The 19,940-nt window shown below is 43.5% G+C and overlaps 1 protein-coding gene across 1 annotated transcript in view; it reads left to right on the top strand.

The window, feature by feature from the left end:
* myo15b (myosin XVB) overlaps window positions 1-19,940 on the top strand; it is a 45,309-nt gene that overhangs the window by 20,310 nt on the left and 5,059 nt on the right. Inside the window, exons 26-59 of the mRNA XM_070851944.1 lie at window positions 4,402-4,464; window positions 4,566-4,623; window positions 4,727-4,851; window positions 5,921-6,016; window positions 6,103-6,338; window positions 7,263-7,432; window positions 7,553-7,625; window positions 7,729-7,911; window positions 8,015-8,124; window positions 9,668-9,735; window positions 10,039-10,123; window positions 10,747-10,779; window positions 11,109-11,153; window positions 11,631-11,734; window positions 11,895-12,117; window positions 12,811-12,915; window positions 13,270-13,347; window positions 13,581-13,749; window positions 14,043-14,118; window positions 14,321-14,549; window positions 14,634-14,740; window positions 15,304-15,363; window positions 15,443-15,518; window positions 15,653-15,771; window positions 16,535-16,650; window positions 17,061-17,202; window positions 17,336-17,447; window positions 17,572-17,739; window positions 17,791-17,914; window positions 18,001-18,064; window positions 18,707-18,779; window positions 18,868-18,944; window positions 19,074-19,150; window positions 19,747-19,877. Of these exons, the coding sequence (XP_070708045.1) occupies window positions 4,402-4,464; window positions 4,566-4,623; window positions 4,727-4,851; window positions 5,921-6,016; window positions 6,103-6,338; window positions 7,263-7,432; window positions 7,553-7,625; window positions 7,729-7,911; window positions 8,015-8,124; window positions 9,668-9,735; window positions 10,039-10,123; window positions 10,747-10,779; window positions 11,109-11,153; window positions 11,631-11,734; window positions 11,895-12,117; window positions 12,811-12,915; window positions 13,270-13,347; window positions 13,581-13,749; window positions 14,043-14,118; window positions 14,321-14,549; window positions 14,634-14,740; window positions 15,304-15,363; window positions 15,443-15,518; window positions 15,653-15,771; window positions 16,535-16,650; window positions 17,061-17,202; window positions 17,336-17,447; window positions 17,572-17,739; window positions 17,791-17,914; window positions 18,001-18,064; window positions 18,707-18,779; window positions 18,868-18,944; window positions 19,074-19,150; window positions 19,747-19,877 (3,775 nt within the window). The remainder of the gene's footprint in view (window positions 1-4,401; window positions 4,465-4,565; window positions 4,624-4,726; window positions 4,852-5,920; window positions 6,017-6,102; window positions 6,339-7,262; window positions 7,433-7,552; window positions 7,626-7,728; window positions 7,912-8,014; window positions 8,125-9,667; window positions 9,736-10,038; window positions 10,124-10,746; window positions 10,780-11,108; window positions 11,154-11,630; window positions 11,735-11,894; window positions 12,118-12,810; window positions 12,916-13,269; window positions 13,348-13,580; window positions 13,750-14,042; window positions 14,119-14,320; window positions 14,550-14,633; window positions 14,741-15,303; window positions 15,364-15,442; window positions 15,519-15,652; window positions 15,772-16,534; window positions 16,651-17,060; window positions 17,203-17,335; window positions 17,448-17,571; window positions 17,740-17,790; window positions 17,915-18,000; window positions 18,065-18,706; window positions 18,780-18,867; window positions 18,945-19,073; window positions 19,151-19,746; window positions 19,878-19,940) is intronic.

The following is a 19,940-nucleotide window of genomic DNA, read 5'->3' as shown; positions in this document are numbered from 1 at the left end:
TATATATACAGAAGTTAAGCAGACAATAAACCAGATAGATATAGATATAGATATAGATATAGATATAGATATAGATATAGATATAGATAATAGAACACCAGGTTAACTTGCTATTGGAAGAAGGGGCTCAGTTCAAGTTTCAGCGTATCTTATAGTTGTGTTTTAACTTATATAGAATGGCATTTGTTTCTTCACCCAAATTATTATTAAAAAAAACATTTTAAATTGTGCTTAAAACTTGTTTTGGTTTTAAGGACACTGACCAGCCTTTGTCCAGCAGCAGGCCGCCACTGTTAATCACTGTTAATGTGGAGTGTCTTTTATTTAAGGACAGATTCAAGGCAGATTTCCAGCAAAAGGTCTCAGGGAAAATATAATCTACTGGAGGTACTGGACTCTTTATGCAAATACAGAGATAAATGAATCATCCCCCATGACAATATTATAGCCATTATAAAATATCATTCCTTTCCTTTACTAGCTTTTTATCTTGCATTAATCATGTCACTTGGGCACGCACACCCTAGCACACTCCGGTCTTGGACTTCAACCCCTCTGAGTGAAATTTGAAGCAGCAGTGCTTCTCTCCTTCCGCCTTCTGAAACCTGTCAATCTGACTTCCAGCTCCACAGCTCTAACAGGTAGGCTGCCTGTCTTCCTTTTTACCGCAGGCATCAAATAAGATCCAGAAATGTCTTCAGCCTTTCAGTTTATTTTACCTGAGGACTTGTTAGCAGCATGTGTATGGTGAAGAATAGCGACTGTAATAGTCTGTATCATGTTTCACAACTTATGTCAGCAGAAGCTTCCTGTGTTACTCTTCTTTTTCTTTTCTCGCCTAAAGTAAACTGGCAGTTTCGTTCTTTTTGGCAGTCTTTTGGCTTCAGGTGTTGTGCTCCTGCCACTCTGCTTGTTGTTATTTTTTTTATGAGGCTTGGACTATGAGCAGTGGAGCTGTCAGGCTGCCTATGTCAGCTGTGCAAGCCTAGTTGGACTCATCATGAGATGTGAATCAGAGTAGTGTAAGTAACTGACAAAACAACATTTGGAGTTGGACAGATAGATTTGTGGTCAAAAGTGACATCTACAGGATACAATACCAAATTTGATGTTATTCTATTTAGATGTCAAGATATTCCACCTGAGATGTGACATCTGTGGTGCTATCTCGAGTCAGGGGGTCATTAATCTTCCTAGCATTCATCCTCTGGGGACCATGAATATCCAAGAACAAAAACAACTTTGTGTTGACAGTCGTACTTTGATTCAGCCATAAATGAAGTGGGCCAGTGTTTTTCATGTCTGACTAATCGGTTACATCTCTGGTGACGTAGCGCAGCACAGACCATAATATTTTTCCATACTTGATTTTTGCCAAAATATTTTTTATTTTTTGCCAAATATGTATGAACATAATCCGCCTTAACTCTGTTAGCAAAAACCTACTAAAGAAAAACAATCTTCACACAATTTTATACCTCCAACAAATTCTTACACGAATAGAACAAACATAGAAATAAAGAAACAAAAGATGACCTGTTCTTCTTCCATTGCATCCCTCCAGTGAGCAATGCTGAGAAAACTGCCTCGCAGTTTTACCTCACTGCCATAGAGCCACAAGGCCTCCGTGAATAATAATAAACTTTATGTACACAGCACAGTGACAACAGAACACATTCAAAGCACAAGGAGAGGGAAAAAGCCATTAAACTAAATACATTATAAAACCAGAGAGAGTAAAACAAACTAAAATGTTGTGAACCATAATGGAATCTCTGACAAGTGATTTAATGTTGTCAGAAGACAGAAAAGAGTCCCTGAGTCAGGTGGCAGTGATCCAAAGGGAGGGTTTTGACCTGTTATGATTCGTGACACGCCTGATTGTCTTGGGATGGTGGGTTAATCCTCTCCTGTGGAGCCAGAGCAAGGCTGGGCTGTCCAAGTGTCTCTACAGACCCGTTCTCCTGACTTATTTGATAGCTGTGATTGTTGAAGTGAGGCCACATTTGCTGCATGTACACCCATGTTACATCTGAACTGCAAACCTCACTTTTGTTAGCACTTTAAGCATTTATCTGATACTTATATCCAGTAACAGCAGAATAACCCTGTGACCACGATATATAAAGCCTGTAAATATTGGGAAGGACAGAGATAAATGGCTTTGACCTCTCCCCATAATCATACCTGAGTGACGTTGCCTTGTCATAAATCTCCTGATAAAACACAAACTTTCTGGACTCTTGGAGCTGCATGAGGCGGGGCACCAGGGCTGTGGGTGTTACAGGAGTATATAAGAGGACGTGGATCTAAGAATAGGCCTGTGTTGTGCTCAGTACTCTGTGTTACACCGTGGCACCAAAAGATGTTGGGGTTTGCACAATTTCTGGGGCAATTTGGCCATTGGAAATAATTAATAATTATCAAAGACTTAAGTCCACCTGGATTGGGGCAGCACGTCGATAAACGAGGAAAAGATTTAACTGATTCAGTCTCTAAAATACTAACTATTACTTTGGTATTATGATTAATAATTAACTTAATAACTAAAACCAGAATTACCACATTGACAGCTAGTTGAAGGACTTCAGAGCTCTTGACAGAGTAGAGGTTGGCAGGATTCACTCTTGTACAATAATAAAGAAGACAGCATGTGGATTAAAACATTTATTAAAACATAATAAAGTCAAACATACAAACAGTCTAACTGAGTGTGACTGTGACTAGCTAACAAACAAGCTAGGTATGTGTGTGTGTGTGTGTGTGTGTGTGTGAGAGAGAGAGGGAGAGAGAGAAAATGTGTACATGTGAATATGCAATGGAATGTAACAGAGGACTACAAAAGGTGGGAGTGCTGGAGCTGTTAGCTTAGCTTTGTCTCTCAGTCGAGGTCTATTGTAACACTGTGTGTGTGAGTGTGTAGGATAAAGGTACCAGGTTAGGAGAGGATGGTTAGTTCCATGCAGAACTCTGTGTGTGTGTGAGCAAACTAACATCAACTAAACTTTATGGCTGCACAGTAAACTACAACACATCACAATAATCAAACTCAAACAATCCTTCAATGTGCTGCTTTCTTAGCCTGTTGATGAGCCAGGCTGGAAGAAGGGCTAAGAAGTCATTCCTGCTGGTGCTGAGAAACTTGGTTTAGGCAGGATTTCGTGTCGCTGCCATGAAAAAGGTGGTCTGCTCTGGTACAGGCCACAGTGAGGCTGGAGCTGGAGGAGAGAGCTGCAGGCCTGGAACTGGACCCTCAGGGGTCCTGGCGAAATAAGGTGCAAGGTTGGAAGTGGGCTCAAGCAGAGCCCAGGGGGACAAGAGCTGAGGCGGGACTGGACCCTGCACAGTCCAGACAAGGAGAGAGGAGAGAAGTGAGAGGGAGGAAGAGGGGTGGGGGAACTCTGCACAGATGTGTGAAACTAAAGGACTCTGGGAAACTGAGTTCAGCGAGGGAGCCCTTTGTTCAAAAGACAAGACTTTTCTGGTGGAGCCACAATGTTCTTACCTGCAATTCCCTAATATTTGTTAAGTACAGTATATATTTTCTATATATATTTTCCTGAGGACATCTCAGATGACTTTGGACCTATGGCAGGTGTGCCATCATTTACTATAAGACTGTAACATGTAATAACATATAACTATGTGTAATTTTAGTTTATTAAAATACAGATGTCTGTCAACATTATTGCTGTCTGTCAGTTAGCAATATCAAAAAAATGTTGGCTGATTTGAAAGTTGAAATCCAATTTTTTAAGGACGGCTATACTTATGATTTACTCGAATAAGTAGCTTCAAGTCAAGGAAAAGATTTGGTTTCTGCCTTTGGGTGAAGGCCTTTTAAATGTTAACTGTCAAACTGACCTCCTTGTTTTCAATCAATCAATCTTTATTTATATAGTGCCAATTCATAAAAGCGTTATCTCAAGACTCTTTCCATAAAGAGCAGGTCTAGACCAAACTCTTTAATTAGAGAGAGACCCAACGATTCAGGAATTCAACATTAAGGATTCAACAATCCCCACATGAGCAAGCATCAAGCATTAGACAACAGTGGAGAGGAAAAACTCCCCTTTAATGGGAAGAAACCTCGAACAGAATCAGGCTCTTTCTGTCGGCGTCCATGTTGGGTGGGGGTTGGACAGAGAGGGAGAGGTTGTTGTTTGCACATCAGATCACAAGATATTTAAGACCATCCTAAAGAAATTCAAGAAGAGATTTAAAAAAATCTCATCCATTATTATCATGAGTGTCAAATCTTATTATCTTTTGTCTTAAGACTGAAGATAAGAAGAAAGCAAAACTTCTGAAGTTGTTAAATCAGTAGGAGATGAAATCATGTTGGTATGACAGGCACTGCGACTGATGAACTGGTTGTGTGTGTCTGTGTGTCAATTTCAGGAATTTCACGAGAAAAACAAAGGAAAGTCAGTGACAAAGACCAAGTCTGTCTCTCTACAAATGGTAAGGGAATGAAATGGTCTAATCCTGTATCACCAGGAACCTTCTAGTTTCTCCTGTGGTAACGGTACTGTAACGTTTGCTTCATGTTTTTTCCCTGCCAGGATGTGGGGATGTTGGAGATCCCTGCTGAGCTGTCAGCCAGACTCCAAAGCTCAACAGGTCCGCTTCATGAAAAGCTCAATCAGAGGACTGATGTGATAAAAGTACAATCCGCACATGGTGATATTCAGTTTGTGATTGTTGTTCTGTCTCTCTCTGCTAGGGCATCAGCATGTGTCAGGGATTACAGAAGTGACCCCTCCACAGAAGAAAGCAGAACACAAGCTCACCCTGCCTCTGGACGTAGACAGATACCCATTCTCTCGCTATGCCAAGTCCATATTAAAGGTGAGCAGGCTGGAGCACACACATGTACATGTTCATAATCCAGGCCTGATTACAGGTTAGGAAAATAGTGCCTTTTGGATTGAAAACATGGAGAATCATCTTGTATCAACATACAGCTGCACTCAGAATGATTCTACCACCTCTGCAAATTAGGTGTATTGTCAAAATGTAGAAAGTTTCAGCTGTGCTCAATGAACAACTCAAACGAGAACAATTTAAATAGCTCAGCACAACTAATGTCACAGATGGTTTCTCCACATTCAACACACTTTTAATGACCACCGCAGTCTGAAAATGATCCATCCCCCTGAATAGAACCCCTCATAAGAGCACTCATTTACAAAGCAGGTGTTGTCTCAAGCACATCTGATGCAACCAATCAAGGGCCTCATTGGTTGTTTCAGATGTGCTTGAGCTAGAACACATCAAATACCTGGACTGGCTGGGGGTTTGTTCACAGTGATGTTAGTTACATGTTAGAAACATGGGTAAGTCAAGAGAATTATCCAAAAAGTTAAGAGAGGAGATCACTGCCCTGCACAAACAAGGAAAATTATACAAAAAGACAGCAAAGACACTGAATGTTCCCAGAGATACTGTTGGAAACATAGTTCACAAGTTCAGAGCCAAAGGAACTCTGGCTGCACTACCTGGACGTGACAGAAAGAGGAAGATATCAACAGCTGCCACCAGATTTCTGAGGAGGCAGGAGGACAAAAACCCTGGAGTGACTAAAAGACCTGCAGTAAGACTTGGTGGCAGCAGGCACTGAGGTTTCAGCTCCTACAGTAAGGAGCAGACTAAACACTGAAGGCCTCCATGACCAAACTCCTGGACGTACACCTCTACTGACCCAAAAGCACAAGACAAGTCTATTATTATGAGTGCAGCTGTAATTCTGCTTGATCTATTCTTGAATATCACACTCAGTCCTTCGTTAAATGACTTGAAAAGGTGTACTATTCTTTACAGTACTCATGCAAAGACATCCAACAGATTCACCCCTGAATGGATGAAAGGATGGATTGGATTTCCTGTATTTTTGACTTTCATGTTGTGTCGTCTTCAGGATACATGGTGCCAGCCTCAGGGATACCCCCTGCAGAAACCCCTCACCCTTCTAGAGCCTGAGGATGCCAGAGTTGCCCTAGAGATTTACAAACTGGTAAATGTTTACATTAGATTAGATGACATTGGATTACTTTTCTTCTCATTTAATTCATATTTGAGTTTCAATCCTTTTCTCCTTAGATACTACGGTTTACAGGTGAGTCAGAGCTCAGCGGCTTGCAGGAGCAGATTTTGGGTAACTACATAGTGGAGAGGGGTCAGAGCCGGCCGGCCTTGAGGGACGAGATCCTCGTCCAGTTGGTTTACCACGTGTGGGGCCGGCAGGGGGAGCACAACAGTCTGAGGGGCTGGCTGCTGCTGGCCTGCTGTCTCAGTGCCTTCACCCCCTCACCAACACTGGACAAGCCCCTGCTGAAGTAGGTGTTCTGCTCTTGTCGGCCTTGTATTAGAAAGTACACTGGTGTGTAGGCTAAACTAACTGTGCAATAGTCTTAGACAGGTGTGAAGAAATGCTGTAAAGTAAGAATGCTTTCAAAAATGTGAATATAAAATAAAAAATATACATTTATGAATATAGATTTTGTTGTTTTGAAGGCAAAGGGTTGTCACACCAAATATTGATTTTATTTTATTTAGTTAAGTGCCACAGTGTTGAAGTTGTTTCTATAAACCGACTAACAGAAATATTAGCTATAAAATATTAGTTAGAAAATGAGAATAATTCTTCAGTTCTCATAACAAAATGTAAAACCTGCATTAACTCATTTTTGACCACTATTATCACCAATAAAATGGACTGTGCTTGTTTTGTAGTGAAATATTTTGTTGTGATGGCTGTCATGAAGCTATTTAAAAAAGCGAAATGACAGTTCCATATAATGTATAATAAAATCCTGCTCCTACAAATACTAATAATGATAATAATGATTTAATCTGCAACAACAACAACCGACCACCAAACAGCAGAGTTAGTGCCAAGCTCATGAGCATAGTGGAGCATTTAGCAGCTGAGGAGATGGCTATTTTTCTCAAGAATTGGCGGAGACCAAAATGGATTTTGAAGGAGAGTGAATATTTGACTTTTTTAGGTTGCCAGAAATATGACGCCAACTAATGTTGCTTCATATCTGACTTGTAAACTTTGTCAACCTTGCACTTCTATAGGTTTTTGTGGGCTTTAAGTGCATATGAAGCTCATTAGAGCCGCTTACTTTTACTCCTACGCTGACCTTTTGAGAAAAACGTTAAGTAGGGAAGGTGTGGACGTGAGGGGAAAGACTTAGAGATTTTTAACAATCCTCTGTCTGTACATGACTCAGTCTCCAGTGATTTCTGTGCAGGTATGTGTCTGACCATGGTCCAGGGGAGTACCGCTCACTGTGCCAACACAAACTGCTGACATCACTGCAGCTCCCAGCTCCCACTGCTCGTATCTACCCCCCCACGCAGCTGGAGTGGACCACCAACCAGAGGAAGGGCACAATGGTGCTGGATGTGCACACCTTCAATGGTGAGACTGGCTGAAGAGAATTTCTATCAAAAGCAGTGACACCATGAAAGTGGACCAACATTGTTATTTGAGACTATACTGTTCTTATTAACCCATAATGAGCCTGATATCGTGTCTCAGATGAGAAACTGACAACTGAGGTGGAGTCATGGACCACAGGAGAGCAGCTGGCCTCATGGCTTCTACATTTTAGGTACTGTTCTACTTGTGAGCATGTTTCTACATATCTGTGTTCCCTGCTTTACCCCGCTACATACCGTACATTTCATTCCTTTCCATGCACTGGTGTGTCATAGAGGTGTGTCGGAGGCAGTGCAGGGCTGGTCAGTGTCCCTCCTGACCGATGAAGGCTGGTCAGATCTGGCCGGCTCTGACTTTGTCATGGATCTTCTGGCCGGGGCTGAAGCTGAAGTGCTGCCACCACCAGGGACTCCCTCCCCCTCAAACTCTGACTACCTGTTTAGCAACGAGGCAGACAGGTAAAGCAGTGAACAAGTGACTTGCGTTCGGGTCCAATCCAGGATTGTTCTAACGAATTTGCAAACACACTGAGCATTTCCGTGTCTCTCTCTTTCCTTCCAGGATGCCATCATCAGATCTGGATGACTTCATCCCACCAGCACCTCCCATGCAAGCTCCTGGGCTGCCTCCATTTGAGGGAAGCTCCTGGGGAAGAGAATATCCACAGGAAGGTAGCTGCTACTGTACACTGAAATGTTAAGACATTAGTGTGTTTTAGATAAAATGCTTATTGGATCATCAGACAGCATCTGAAACTCTCCTCTACAACACTTTTCTGACTTTGGAACTGAGGGTGCTGCATCCGACACAACAGAACAACAGTCAGGCCCACTTTATACAGCAGTTGGCCAGGTAAACAGAGGAGTTCCCTCACTCGTATCCTTTCTTCATGTGCAAACTCCTCACAGTGAGGAAGTGAGAGAGAGATATGCGAGGAGGGAGGAGCTGAAGGATACACCTGTGTTTCCTTGCTCTAATCTCCTCCAGAAGCCTCCTCTTTCCTCGTCTCCTTGAGGTGCATTTAAGGAACTAGGAGATCCTCCATCATGGTGCAGGGGAAATGATTTCCAGGTCATGGGAGGGAAGAAAAGGCAAGGAAACATAAGTTATGAGTCAGAGGCTGGATGGCAAAGTTCCTAAATCATTATGCAGTCCAAAATCACAAATCAGACACTTCACCTCAACAGTTGGAATATCAGTTACTCTGAATGTACTTTCACTCAGTTGTGCTCCAAGTAGCTGTGCTCACACTGGCTGACCTTCAAGCTCATGTTACTGAGACTGCTTTGAACTCAGGCACAAATGTAATCAAGTGACGTACCTATTGAGCAAAGCAGACTGTGCTCCTGTGGGCCCCAGGCCTCAGTCTCACTGTGGGTTTGGTTTGTGGTCATTTGATTCATTGCAGAGATGTTTTACAGTATACACCACTTCATTCAGCATCTCAGATGACAAGGGTCTCGCATTTTTATCTGATCTGAAGCCCAAACTTGTAGAAGGGGCCTGGCTCCAGAGCTCTTGTTCAACAATTCAGACAGGTCTGGTACTGTGCCCATAGTTGGCTCTTTCAGCTGGCCAGAATAACACCAGTCAGAACTTCATTACAAATGGCTAAGGCATCAGAGAAATGGGTACAAGCATAAATGAGGTTGATGCAGCTATAAGGGTTGTTGTAAAGCACCTTGCAGAAACAGCAGGCATTAAATGAGAGATTGAATAAGATATTAAAGACATTGAATGATAATTCTTCAATTGTCACCATATAAAATTGACATTGCAAACAATTTATCAGAGCTGGATAGTTACACATTCAGCAGATACAGAGGAACATAAGCATTCAGCTAATGTCATGTATCTGGTCACCTGATGACTGCAAATCCATTATTGGTCTCTTTCCGGTTGCAGTCAGTCCCCAGCAGCTCCAGAGAAAAAGATCTGTCTCAAAAGCTGCTAAACGTTGCCCTGTGTTCACAGGCCTTACCTGTGTCTGTGTGCCATGGGGTTCTGAGCAGGTATAGTTGTGTACTGTGGACTACAGCTGGTGATGTCAGACTGCATTCAAAATCCCAGTTTAGATTGATTATTACTGTGCTATAGTATCTAGTTTTAATACCCTTCAGTGTGTAGGTTAACAGCGTGTTCACACAGTTTGTTTAATTGAGTTTGACAGGATACATTCTCAGTGTCTGGTCTCTCTTCTTCACCTGATTGCAGGCCGTGGTCGACAGATAGACGCCTACGTCGATGACTTGTTCGATCCTGTACTGGACCAAGGACCTCCGGTCAGTGATGTCATCAGGTTTATTTCATTATTTCAGCTGTAACTGTCCTTAATGTATAGGCTAGGCTTGCCTGTTCCTAAAAAGGGTTCAGGTTTTACACTGTAGGGTGTGTTGAGTGTGCTCATAGGTCACTGGTGGATTGTGTATCTGTGGTTGTATCTTATTACTGAGTGTGTTAAATCACCGGGTTGTGTTTCCTGCTGTCTTTTCAGTAACTGCACTCCTCCTGTTTGTGGCTACTCTGTCACTCACAATGTAATGCATTACTCATGTGTGTGTGTGTGTGTGTGTGTGTGTGTGTAGGACATGGAAAGAGTAGCCATGTTAAACCGCAGGATGAGAGGAGGAGGAGGGATTGGACCCATGCAGCCTGGCATGTATGGAACTGGTAGGAAAACTTTACCTGCTGCTCCGTCTCCATGACAGAATCAGCACCATGCTGATAATCACTTCATGAACTGTAAAGTTGTCAAATGACCACTCTTCAAACTGAAAAATTCAATATTCATCATTTGAATTATCTTTGTGTTATTTTGGTAGTAAGGGCTCAGAGAGTAGGTCAAGGCTCTGGAAATACATCTGTGTCTCAGTTGGGAGCACGCAATGTGAAATTTTGAGCAGGGAAAAATGTTTCTTTTCTAGCACAGTAATTGTATTTGTATTGGAATTACTATCAAACACAGAATAATTAGAGAAAACAAAACTATGTGCTTAAATCTTTTATTTGCATGTGTGTTGTTGTTCTCAACACCGGACTCTGAGGCATCAACCCAAGTGCACGACTCAACATAGAGGAGTGCTAAGAGCATTTCTAATGCTACAGCCACAAATTGTTTTACAACCTGTACAGCATCATGACCCTCTGAACGCAAACGCAAGGTGTCATAAACACAAAATAGATAGATTCATTAGTTGAGCCCAATAGAAACCTTGAAAAGGTACAATTTGGACAGCACATCATTGTGGCTCCCATGTTTCAGTGTGTTAACTTGGGATGGTTCTGTTTTTCAGGGGTGCCTGTGACAATGCCAAGCTATCCTGTTGGTAAGACAAAACTTTTTAAAAACATTTTTTATTGATCCCACAGTGGGGAAAGTTCGCTGTTATTGCAGCTCAAAGAACAGACATAGAGCACACAGTTAAAAATAATATATACAGAAAGACCTTATATACACAAAAAGAAACATTAAGTAATACAATAATTATAAAGAAACAACAGCAGGGTGGGATGGGATGGAAACATTATGTGGATTATGGGTTATTGCACAAGTACACAAGGACAAGTTGGTAAGTGACATGGTTCATCTGTGTCACCAAGAACCACTTTTCTCAAGCCTTTAATCCTTCTGGTGTCTGTGTCACACTCTGCTCAGGAATGCCCAGCTACGTTGGAACTCCCATGATGCCAGCCATGTCAGGTGACCCCCTCTACCCCCCATGAACCCATCATTCAGTGATTGCAAAGACAATTGAACATTTTACCTAGAGCTTATTTAACACTTCTTTGTGAGGAGGGTCTGGATCGATAGGACTGATTACCTGCTATCACTGTAGCGCGTGTGGACTTCTTATTGTCTAGCCAGTTCAAGTCAAAACCTGGAAGTTGCAAACACATGTGCATTCCTGGCAGTGAAGGTGCTGTTATAGATTGGATAACTGCCTCATGGATTATAAAGACTTTCTGTGATGAAGCGTGCAGCTCTTTGCACCCTCCCACAAAATTATTTGTGGACACAAATGTAAACATAAATAACTGGTAAGGACAAATCTGGTTTGATATCGGAAGAAGCATATAGTCATTACATCCCCTGTCATCCAAAATGTGTGTCATGGTGTATGTATTGTGTCATGTCATGGAGTTCTACCTGAAAAACTGTCATTTGCTCCCTCCACAGCCATGATGATGCCTCAGACTCCCATGCCTGCCCCGCCTGTCCCTGACCCCATACAGATGGCAGCAACGCAGCAGGCTTTCATCACCCAGCAGGCCGTTCTCATGGTGAGGACAAGCACACTGAATATACTCTGTTATAGTATGATGGGTCATTTTTTTCATCTCATATTCCCCCCTTCACCTCACAACTACCTTCCTCAACACCGTATGTTGCATCCTCCCCTCCTACTCGGTGCATTCCTGTCCCTCTCGCTCTTCTCTCCAGGCCCAGCAGATGACCATGCAGGCGATGAGTCTGTCCCAGCAGCAGACGCAGGAGCACCAGCAAAAAAAGGAGGAGCAGTGGCAGAAGGTGCAGGAGAAAAAGCAGGAGAAGGAGAGGCAGTGGAGACGCCAGTCCCAGCGTCGGTCCAGGGAACGATCTCGCTCACCCTCCCCTCAATCTTCCTCACCCCCACCTGCCCGACCCAAAGCACCTGCACCTGCACGTGCACCTGCACCTGCACCTGCACCTGCACCTGCACCTGCACCTGCACCTGCACCTGCACCTAAACATGTTTTCGGACGCAGGCAGCCTGAGCCAGAGGTATTTCCATATACAGTGTATATCTTCGTAGTGTACTTTTTCCCACATCCTTATCTCACCGTGTCTAATTTTCACTGCTTCCTTTCTGTCCCTGTTTATGTTGAGCTCAGTTGTGCTAACCTCTAACATCTCTACTGTTTTACCAGCAGTGGCCCAATGTCCCCACGGGGACTGTCTATATGCTGCTCAGTCTATGTACTTAAGTTGAACACTGATGGTGTCCTATATTTACTTGACAAAATAATATTGTCCTCATTCAAAACTTACTTCCAAGGTTTTTCCAGAGCTTTTTCTCACATGCCACTGTCCTCCTCATCATCCCATAAAACAAAACAAACAGAGTGTTGCCTGCTTCTCAATACTATCCTACCCTGTATATTGCCTCTAAGGCTCAGGCCCATTGGTTCCTACTGAAAATGTACAGACTCAGTATTTTCCTGAAGCAGCTGCTCGCTGTAGTTTGGTGCTCTAGTGAGTGGGACTGAGTAACAATAAACTACGGTGTGTGTTCATGCTGATGAAGGTCTAGCTGATGTGTTTCTAACATCACTGGGCCTGTTTCCTCCTCACGTGTGCTGACATGTTGTGCGCTCATATCCATTGTGTCCACAGCCACAGAGAGAGGTGAACCTAGCAGATCCAAATGACCTGCCGTCTTTCAAAGACAAGAGGGAATACTTCCAGAAGATTGGTGAGCAGAGCTAACCACTAGTAACACATACAGCCTCTTCCTTTAAACAAGCTACCTTTCAAACTCAAACTCAGAACGTTTTTCTGCTTCTCACATCCACACAAGCCGCACTGATTCATCCCACTCACAAATCACTCCCACCTGACCTGTAAACATCCTTCCATCGCTCACAGCATTGAATGCATCTTGTGTTATATAATAATCCAGGGGACTATAACACAGCAGCTGCATGTTTTCTCTGTTGAATATCTTTCTGTCAACCCCACTGTGCTTAAAGTGGTTAGGGTAGCACTTTTAGTTGTGGATGACGTCATTCCTCTCCATCTCTTTCCCCCTACTGTCTCCCAGGCATTCAGCCCCAAGTTGGATCCAAAAGTCAGCCAGCCCCCTCCAGCCCACCCAGACAACCACCCCCTCCACCTACAGCACCTAAGCCTCAGGGTAAGACTAGAAAACAAACTATGAAGGACACCTGTCCCCCTTTCCCCTCAGACAGCTGATATGTGGTATGTAAATCATAATTCAAGGGCCCAAGAGGAAAAGGAGCTCAGAGATTTTTCTTTAGCCTCCCTGTTGTCCGAAAGATTTCTCTGAGAGAAGAAGCAGACTTATTATGTAGAAACTGAACTGAAAGAGGCAGTTTGGATATAGTTTCTGTTTCTCATCTGCCGCAGTGAAGCGTCTCCACACCCCTCCTGTCAGAGAAGGGAACCCACCAAAAGCAGCGCCTGCCCCAGCTCCTCTCACGAAGCCTCAGCCCGAACCCACCTCCAACATCCGGGAAATCATCAAACAGTATAACACCCGACAAGCGGCAGAGCCCCCACTCCCTGAGCCTGTCAGGTGAGTTTCAGCACTGCCACCATCAGGTTCTACACACACGTCTGGACACACACTCTCTGTCACACACTGCTCAATCCTGCCTGGACTTTCCTCCCTTTTCTAACTCGCAAGTCTGCAGTTGTTTGAATGAAAGGTTTGGAATGTTTACCCTAGTAAAACAGCGTCATAGCTTGCAGCATGCAAAGCTGAAAGAGTTGATTTAAAGACTACCAGGAGTCCAAGAGGTCTCCAGCTTAATGAAGAGTAGATTGATAATAACTTGTTTAATGTAATGTGTTTTATCCTCTTTACAGACCTTATGCACGGCATTTTGTAAAGAAGAATGACCCCAAAGAGGAAGCTCTGGCCAAACTCAGAAACAAAGCTCCAGTGCCACAGCAAAAGGTCAGGATGTGTGGAAAGTCTAACCACAACTACAAATACAAAGAACATCTATCTACGTTTCTCTTGAAACAGGATTTTGTTATTATTCTGTCTTGTGTTGAGTCTCTCTGTTGGGAATCCTCATATTTTCCACTTGCAGAAACAGTGGGCGCCTCCCCCACCGCCAGTCAAACCTAAAACGGAGCAGCCTCCTCCTAAGATGCCCTCCCCACAGTCCACTCCTCCCTTCGCAAGAGGTCAGCGTGTCATCTCCAACAGCATGAGGCAAAGGCAGCGCTCCCTGCAGGACTTGTTCAGCTCGCAGCGCAGCCACGATCCTCCCCCTGCTCCCCCTGCCTCCCTGCTGCCTCCCCCACACTCAGCTCCCATACCTCAGCACATCCCCGACCCACCGCCGATGGCTGCTCCATCTCTTGGTGGGTGTCCCTCATATCATGTTTTTATGTGGCCTCTTCTGTGATGTCCTGTAGCTGACACCTTGTGCTGTTTCTGAACTGTAGATGTGATGCCAGATGAAGACAGCGTTAGCTCCCAGCTTCACCGCTTCTCTGCTGGTGTTAACTTCTCTTACTCCAACATGCCGGGAAAACTGTTCCTGCGAAAAGAAGTAATGCACACACTCACAGATGCACATTCGTTTTGTGTGTAGAACATTGGACACTGATACCCACTCCTCCAAAGTAATTAGTATGCAAGGATAAGATTTAGTTTGTGCCAGTACATGTATATTACAGCCAAAAGTACCAGCATGTCCTATTACATCTAACTGCCTTTAGCAGAATGGGATCCTTTTTTGGCTGTTCTGACCCACAATCCTTTACGCAGAGGAAGAAACATCAACTGAGCCCCTGAGAGAGCACAGAGAGATGACAGTGCATTGACATAGAAATGATGTGAAGACAGAACTTATTCATGGATGGCAGATATAACTTCATAGTGGACGAGTTGCAGGTGGTGAAACAGCTGCAGCAGAAACAAGTGCATGTTGCATATCAGTTAAAATTATTAAATGTAAATGTTTATTATGTTTTTGTGGAATATATATTTAGATTTTTCTATCCTCCCTGCTCCAATCATGGAACAAGGAAGTACAGCCGTTACCAATAATGCCTTTTACCACACAGGGGATTTGAACCTAAAATCTTGTTGGTGTCATTTATCTGTGTGCAGGTGTTTTACCCCAGAGAGCTGTTCAACAGGCCCTACACCCTCAATCTGTTGTGTGAACAGGTGAGCATGTTTACATCACCGCTGTACTTCAGGAGCAGCAGACGAACTCTTTGCATCATCGTTGCGTCATGTTTTTTAGATTATGAGGGACACCTACTCTGACAGCTGTGTGAGGATCAGCAGAGAGGAGAGGAGGAAGATGAAGGACCTGCTGGGTGAGGGGTTTCATAGATACATACAAGCTTAAGTCATTCACAAGTGGTTGGGCTAAATACTCACTGAACTTATACTGTATCAATTCTCATTTGTTTCTCTCCATTATGCCATGTTTACCATTTGTCCTCCATAGCAAATTTCAATGTGGGTACGACTATATGCACAATCCAAAATGACAACATGAAGAAGAGGATTGTAATGGCTGCTCGGGACAACTGGGAAAACTACTTTGCCCGCCTGTTCCCTGTGAAGGTGAGTGAGACACATTGAGTTATGGCAAAGCTGAGGGCAATGTGGGGTTTTAATGTAAGTGTAAAGCACCATTGCCCGGCAACGCAGATGTCCTAGAAATACGATACAACAAAGGAAATAATAGTGCAGAAGAGGAACCAATTAATCAAAGGCACAGAGGAGCAGCAGAGTTTTTCATTTAGATTTGAAAGTGGCTCAGGTCTGGGCACATTTTAGATCATATGTATGCAGCATGGTAGCTAAAAGCAGCCTCACCATGTTTGGCTCCAACTCAGCAGCATCATCATCAGCTGAAGTTGTCTAGCTGTCTTTTCTGTGAGGACCAGATAAGAGAGAGTTTCAGCAGTCCATCCTGCCGGAAATGACAGAATGCACGAGTCTCTCCAGAGCTTGTCTGGACGTGAGACCATAAATTCTTGCTATTTTTTTGAGATGATAAAATGATGATTTAGTCAGTGCCTCGCTGTGTCTGCTTAAGATGAGACCTGACTTGAGCTTTCGTCTTTATAGCTCATTGTAGGAATGCGATTGCATCTGCTCTATAGTGGGAGTCTGTGGGACTGCTGTAAACCATTAAGTGTCATCTGGGTAGCTAGAATATTATTGTCATGTATGATATGACCTAGAGCGAGCATGCACAGGTTAAATAAAAGCAGCTGCTTCAAGCCGTCGGATTCACACAATGACACCATTACTTGTTGCCAGACCTCTAAACACATCCAAATATGAACAGGCATCTCCTCTGTGTGTGTATTCGTTGCAGTCGGACAGTGGGGATGCTCAGGTTTTGGGGGTGTCTCATCGTGGCATTCGTTTTCTGAAGGTAGTCAGAGCATCAGGTATCAACCCCAAACACCTTCATCTGCTCAGAAGCTACAGGTAAATATTAACAGCAGACAGGATTCAAGCATAGAAACAGTTCCCACTGCACACCTGAGCAGACACGGGGCTGTAAGCCTAGTTTTTATACGTGTTTTAAAACTTTTTTTTCTCATCTTCCATGTTTTCTCTAAGTGAGGGTCTGATATGTGATATGTGTAATATGTTTAAAAGAATCACATTTTTTTATCTTATGAAACAAAATATGACCAGGATTATTAAAGGACAACAGAACATAAAATAAAACTACTTCATTTTTGTGATGGCACATTGAACAAATCCAGCTTTCTTCTTTCACACAGACACACTGGGACTGTGTCTTGGATCTTCTTTGTGAAACCGATCTAACGTCGTCACTTTTAGCTAATGTTTCTCACATAGAATGTTAACGCAGGTCTACATGAATGTAGTTTTGCAGACTTGCTGTCAGTTGACCTCCAGGGTGCAGACAGAGTGGAACTGGAGCTGAAGAGTGAAGACTTGGTGCTGCAGTCGTCCAGAGCTCCTCAGATCACTGCCATGATCCGCTTCTTCCTGCAGGAGCTCATCAGGGTACCTCTTTTTTCTGTACTCACCATCGTTCTTTTCACCATCTGTGATCCATGTGAGCCCATGCTGGTTTTGGAGCCCCATTACTTTTAGTCTATGTGTCACCCTCCTGGACATGTGTCTCCCTGCTCTCCAGGACTCAGGCCATGTTGTTGCCCTGAAGAGTTTCGTGACAGATGACAAAAGTCTGCTGAGCTTCAGCAAGGGTGACATCATTAAACTTCTGCCCATGGACGGACTTCAGACAGGTGACGTCATTTTTCAGATGCCAGATATATGATGGTTTTTAGGCTGAGATATGCCCTACGCCATTGTTTAATGCACAACAAACTCGCCTTCCCATCAAATACAATTTTTGTGTGTTCCCACCAGGCTGGCGTTTTGGCACCATGGGGGAGCGCTCTGGCCTTTTCCCAGACGACCTCACACAGCCGTCTGCGGCTCCAGACTACCACTGCCTCCACCTTGACCGAAGAGATGAAAGGAGGAAAAGCATGAGGGCTGCTAAATCCATCAGTGCAGCCCAGGGCCCATCTCCAGGTTCCACCGGTAGAGGCATGGGCAGTTCTGATTCAGGGCGACTCAGCAGAGAGCTCTTGCTCCAGGGCTCTAAACTAGGATCGGCCCAGAGATCAGCCCAGAGCTCAAGCCAAGGCTCAGTCCGTGATTTGGAGATCCTCTCAGGCATGGCTGAGTTTGCCATGAAGTACTTCAGGTATGATGGAACAATGATAGCTACATCAACTTGATCATTCTTCGATGGTTTGGCTAATTTGTGCTACCATTATTTGTTTATTGAAGAGTGGGGACTACAGGTCTGCCTGTCAGTGGAAGGAATTTTTTAGAGGCAGTTCAGCACACAGAGGTAAGAAACCACATCCCATGGTTTGTGATTGCTCGTGCTACTGTAATCATACCTGGACACGTCAATATACAGGGTTCACAAAAAGTTAGGGATATTCGACTTTCAGGTGAAATTTATGGAAAATGTAAAAAGTTAATGCTACAGTGATATTATATCATGAAAGTAGGGCATTTAAGTATCAGCATGCAATGGTAGTTTCTTCATCTTAAACAATTTATTGAAAGAAAATCTAACAACAGTGGAGGGTAAACGAGGGTAAACGTAAAATTGGGATGTGGCCAAAGGACGTCCACTCCTCTCCTTTCTGTGACTCTTCCAGTCTCTGTATCACTGTTCCAACCTCCTGATGACACTCTGAGACCCTCTAAGCTCAGTGGACACCTCCGTCTGAGGACTTCCTGTTTGAAGCCTCCAGTGTTGAGGTGCTGCTGATCAACTGTTAGGTGTCGTCTTGGTCTCATGATGTCAGAATGTGAACAGCAGGATGAGGAGGACTGTTTAAATACCAATTCTAACTGAAGCAGGAAATGTATTGGTGGTGGTTCATCCTGAAATTTCACCTGAAAGCCGAATATCCCTAACTTTTTGTGAGTAGTGTATAATATATATGTAGAGAAACTTAACATCGTGTTTTGCATCCAGGTCCCCATACAGGAGTCCCTCATTCTCTACAATGATTCTGAAATCAATGATTTATCTGTCCAGTGCTTCATGAGTGAGTTTATCCACACTAAACACACTAATACACACTGAGACCACTGCTACTCTGTTCCTCTATCACAAACATCCATCTGTCCCTCCAGACCTGATGCAGTTCATGGGTGAGATGCCATTGAAAAAGAACAGCACCCAGTCAGACTGCCTGAGCCACATCTTACTGGTCAGTCCTCTTCAAGCCTTGCATCTAATGGACTGCGTGTATATGACTTTTATGAGTCTGATTTACTTTGATGGAAGATTTGCTTTGACTTTGATGGAAGTTAAAGAAGAGTTTCTCTGTATTGTTCAGTTGGGGAAGGAAAAGGAGCTGCTGAGGGATGAGATCTACTGCCAGGTCATCAAGCAAACCACCAACAACCCTGTCAAGTGAGTATTTTTCAAGTTTCTGATGACAGTTTGTTATTACTCTCTAATAAAAGGAAATCAATAGAATAAAGTAGAATTAAAGTAAATCAGCCAAATGTCACACTTGTTAAGACCAATATACTGATGTGTTGGATGATTTACATTTCATGGCAAAACAAATTCAATAGGTTTGAAATAAGTCACTCCATTCATCCTCTTGGATTGTCCTCTGTGATAATAGAATACAAAAGTAGACCATGCTTTCAAGCTGCTGATCAGTGTTTTTCATCAGCAATCGATCAAATGGCTGTGGGTGATGAAGAAGTGGCCACAAACAAAGGCTCACTCGCTCAGAACACATTGCTATGAAGAGCTGTAAAATCAGAATATTAGGTCCAGAATTCTTTGTCACTCCAAGTAGATCAAGAAATTTGACCAAAAATGAAAAACGGAGAGACTTACATTCTCCAAAGCTCAATGTCTAACTTTATCCCACCATTAGCCATATTTAAGGCAACGCATATTGGATGCTTTCATGAATATGCAGTAAAATACAGGTAAGAGCAGCAGCACACATGGCTCACGAACAATCTGATTGTTGCGTGTTGTCTCCACAGATCCACCTGTACCCTCGGCTGGCGGCTGCTCAGCGTTGTCACCGGGCTCTTCCCCAGCTCTGGTACCCTGCAGCCCTACATTACCCATCACCTCCACCTCATCTCTCAGGACGACGAACACCCGTACCAAGGTAGGAGAAATGCAAGATAATCCTTACAGACTGATTTCAGGTGCAAATTGACAACAAGCCACC

This window comes from Pempheris klunzingeri, chromosome 20, assembly GCF_042242105.1.
Source record: "Pempheris klunzingeri isolate RE-2024b chromosome 20, fPemKlu1.hap1, whole genome shotgun sequence".
Taxonomy (NCBI): Eukaryota; Metazoa; Chordata; class Actinopteri; order Acropomatiformes; family Pempheridae; genus Pempheris; species Pempheris klunzingeri.
This window is presented reverse-complemented; position numbering and strand designations above follow the sequence as displayed.